The sequence below is a fragment of the Sphaeramia orbicularis genome, chromosome 14, assembly GCF_902148855.1.
Source record: "Sphaeramia orbicularis chromosome 14, fSphaOr1.1, whole genome shotgun sequence".
Taxonomy (NCBI): Eukaryota; Metazoa; Chordata; class Actinopteri; order Kurtiformes; family Apogonidae; genus Sphaeramia; species Sphaeramia orbicularis.
The window spans coordinates 50985226-50987884 of record NC_043970.1 but is presented as its reverse complement, the minus strand read 5'-3'; the positions used below and the strand labels follow the sequence as shown (position 1 = coordinate 50987884).

Genomic DNA, 2659 nt, shown 5'->3' with positions numbered 1-2659 from the left:
ATCATACTTTATCTCTATTTTTCTATGGAAACATTATGAAAAATGACAACTCCTGCTGAAATTCCGAGTCATAAAGCAATATCTATGAAGATATTCTCAATATAATTTAGTTTTCATACAATTCAAGTAAACTACTGCCATAGACATGTACAATTCATCTGTAGTCAAGATGATCAACAAAATCAGTTTTCTTATAAAACCTAATTATTGCTAACATTCTAAGTTGAGACCTCAGCTTCTTTCAGGACGACTGAAAACTTCCTCTGACAGCACAGATAATACATGAGGATGGGTCTGATGGTGTTGTCTCTAATACCATAGATCAGAGCACTCAGACATCTAGGGAGCATAATAACCACAACATAAAGAGCAATTTGAGTATGTAGAGCGCTTATTCTGTCCACAACCGCTGAAATAGCTATGAACAATGGAGTGTATAGGGTTGAGAGGAGACTGAGGCCGAGCTGAAACAGATGTAGAAGCAGAGTTTTACGAGCCTTATGGACTGAAGCTTTGTCTGTGGAGGCTGACGTGGCTGCTATTGTTACACCAATAAAAGAAGCAATGACTGTAACACCAGCTGATACAAACAGAAAATAAGTGTAGACTTGGTCATATTGTTCAGACACTGGATTGAGAAACATAGCTTGAGGAGAGCACATGGCTGTCATCTGCAGAGTCTGCAGGTTTTCAAACGGAAAATGTAACAGTAAAACAAGTCGAGCAAGAACATTTAATGAACTGAAGGCCCAAATCACAACAATAGCAACCGCTGTATTTCTGCTGGTGACAACAGTAGAGTGTCTCAGTGGGTAGCAAACAGCTACATATCTCTCTAAAGACATCACCACTAGTGTTAGAGGAGAGATGTCAGCTAAGAGATAGGAAAACATGATGAGAACACCACACACAGGATAAGTCAGCCTGATTCTGAAAGTCAGAAAATATAATAACTGACTCAATGTGAGGTGTAAATCATCTGCAAAAAGGAGATTATACAAAAGAATGTAACGACAGGTCTCACGTAACACTGGTTTACTCCTCAGTGTGAAGAGCATGACCCCATTAATGTAAAGAAAAACCAAACATGGCAGAGTAATAGGAATAGAAGACAATACAAGTTCCAGTAATCCTCTGTACTGTGGTCCAACAGTTGTGTTGGTCTGAATTCCTGACATTTTAGAGAAACATTCATGAAACCCACGTCAAACTAAGAGGGAACCTGAAGGCTTTGTTTTGTAATAATACGTTTGGATGCTTTATATATAAATCAGCATTCAAATCTCAAACTCCCATCAACCCCCACACTAAAAAAGGACATATGCATCATTTCTGACAATCTCATTGAGTTCACAATCATAGATGAAAACATCCACATGCATTTTATCATGACAACAGAAAACATGTTAAACCCCAGGCAGAGTTGGTCTGCAGAGTTTGTCTGTTGTCACATAGAATATGTGAGCTCATGTCGTACACCCACGTCATGTAAAACATCACGTGTAAGTATTATGACCCCAAGAGTCATGCTGATTAGTTATTTTTTCAATACCTTTATGTGAAAGTATTGTTACAAAGATGACAACATGCATTTATCTATTTGGAAGAAGTCAGGGGAATGAAAGATTTTTTTATGGTTGGTTTTTAAAAATATTTATCATCACATATTCAGAAAAAATTGAGTGAAAAAGAAAGTGCACCCTCTTTGAAGTCTTGGTCAAATCCAATCCAACTTTATTTATGAAACACTTTAAAACAACAGGGCCAAAATGCTGTACAGAAAAAAAAGAAAAACAAAACAAAAAAACCCCTAAAAGTCATGAAATACGTAATACATAGTGCATAAAATACACAAAGCACATTAAAATACATAAAATAGAGTAAAATAGAAAGTATAAATGAGCCAACATTAAAAAAAAACAATTGGAATCGAGGTAAATTAAAAAATGAAATAAATCAACAACATATGTGATATTGAAAGCTAAAGAAAAAACTTTTATGAAAAGACTCACAAATAGACAAGGAGGAGGCCTCTAAAGTGTGCAGAGAAAAGTCGGTCCAATGTTTTGGAGCAGCACCAGCACCAGGAGAAGCTGGTCAACTGACCTGAGGGAATGGGATGGTGGAAGTTGAGTGATATAAGGTGGGGTGAGACCTTTTAGGGCTTCACAAGTAAATAAAGGAATTTTAAAATAAATTCTGGAATGTATAGACAACCAATGGAGCAAAGCTAAAATGAGGGAAAAAATGGCTCATGACTCACTAACCCTGACATAAAGAGCAGTGCAATAATCCAGCCTAGTGGAAACAAAGGTGTTAATTGCAGTTTCAAAGTAGCATTTTTTTTTGCCATCTGGAACCCCCATGTTTTTAATAGTGGACTTGTCTCTGCCCCAGCATTCCAGAGGTGTAATAGAAAAATAAAAAAAAAACATCAATTCCGTGTTTCTTTCATTAAAAATTTAGAAGTTTAAAGCCATTCAGTCCTTTATGTCATCAAAACATCTGAGCGGTGCTTTTATAGAAGAGTATTTTTTATTTGGGGGAACACAGATATTAGTGTCATCGACATAACAATGAAATGACATCCTGTGTTTCCTCAGTATCAAGTTAAAAGGAAATAAATAAAAGAAGAAAAAAGAAGGCCAAAAACAGATCC

At 36.3% G+C, this 2659-nt stretch overlaps 1 protein-coding gene across 1 annotated transcript; it reads right to left on the bottom strand.

Moving 5' to 3' along the window:
- Window positions 1–218: 218 nt before the first annotated feature.
- LOC115432657 (odorant receptor 131-2-like) lies at window positions 219–1178 on the bottom strand. The gene has a single exon (XM_030153566.1). The coding sequence runs from the start codon at window positions 1176–1178 to the stop codon at window positions 219–221; it is 960 nt and encodes a 319-aa protein (XP_030009426.1).
- Between the last annotated feature and the right edge of the window lie 1481 nt (window positions 1179–2659).

Bases quoted from the DNA above. Each gene is read 5' to 3' on its own strand.
- LOC115432657 (XM_030153566.1), bottom strand. From the start codon at position 1,178: ATGTCAGGAATTCAGACCAACACAACTGTTGGACCACAGTACAGAGGA.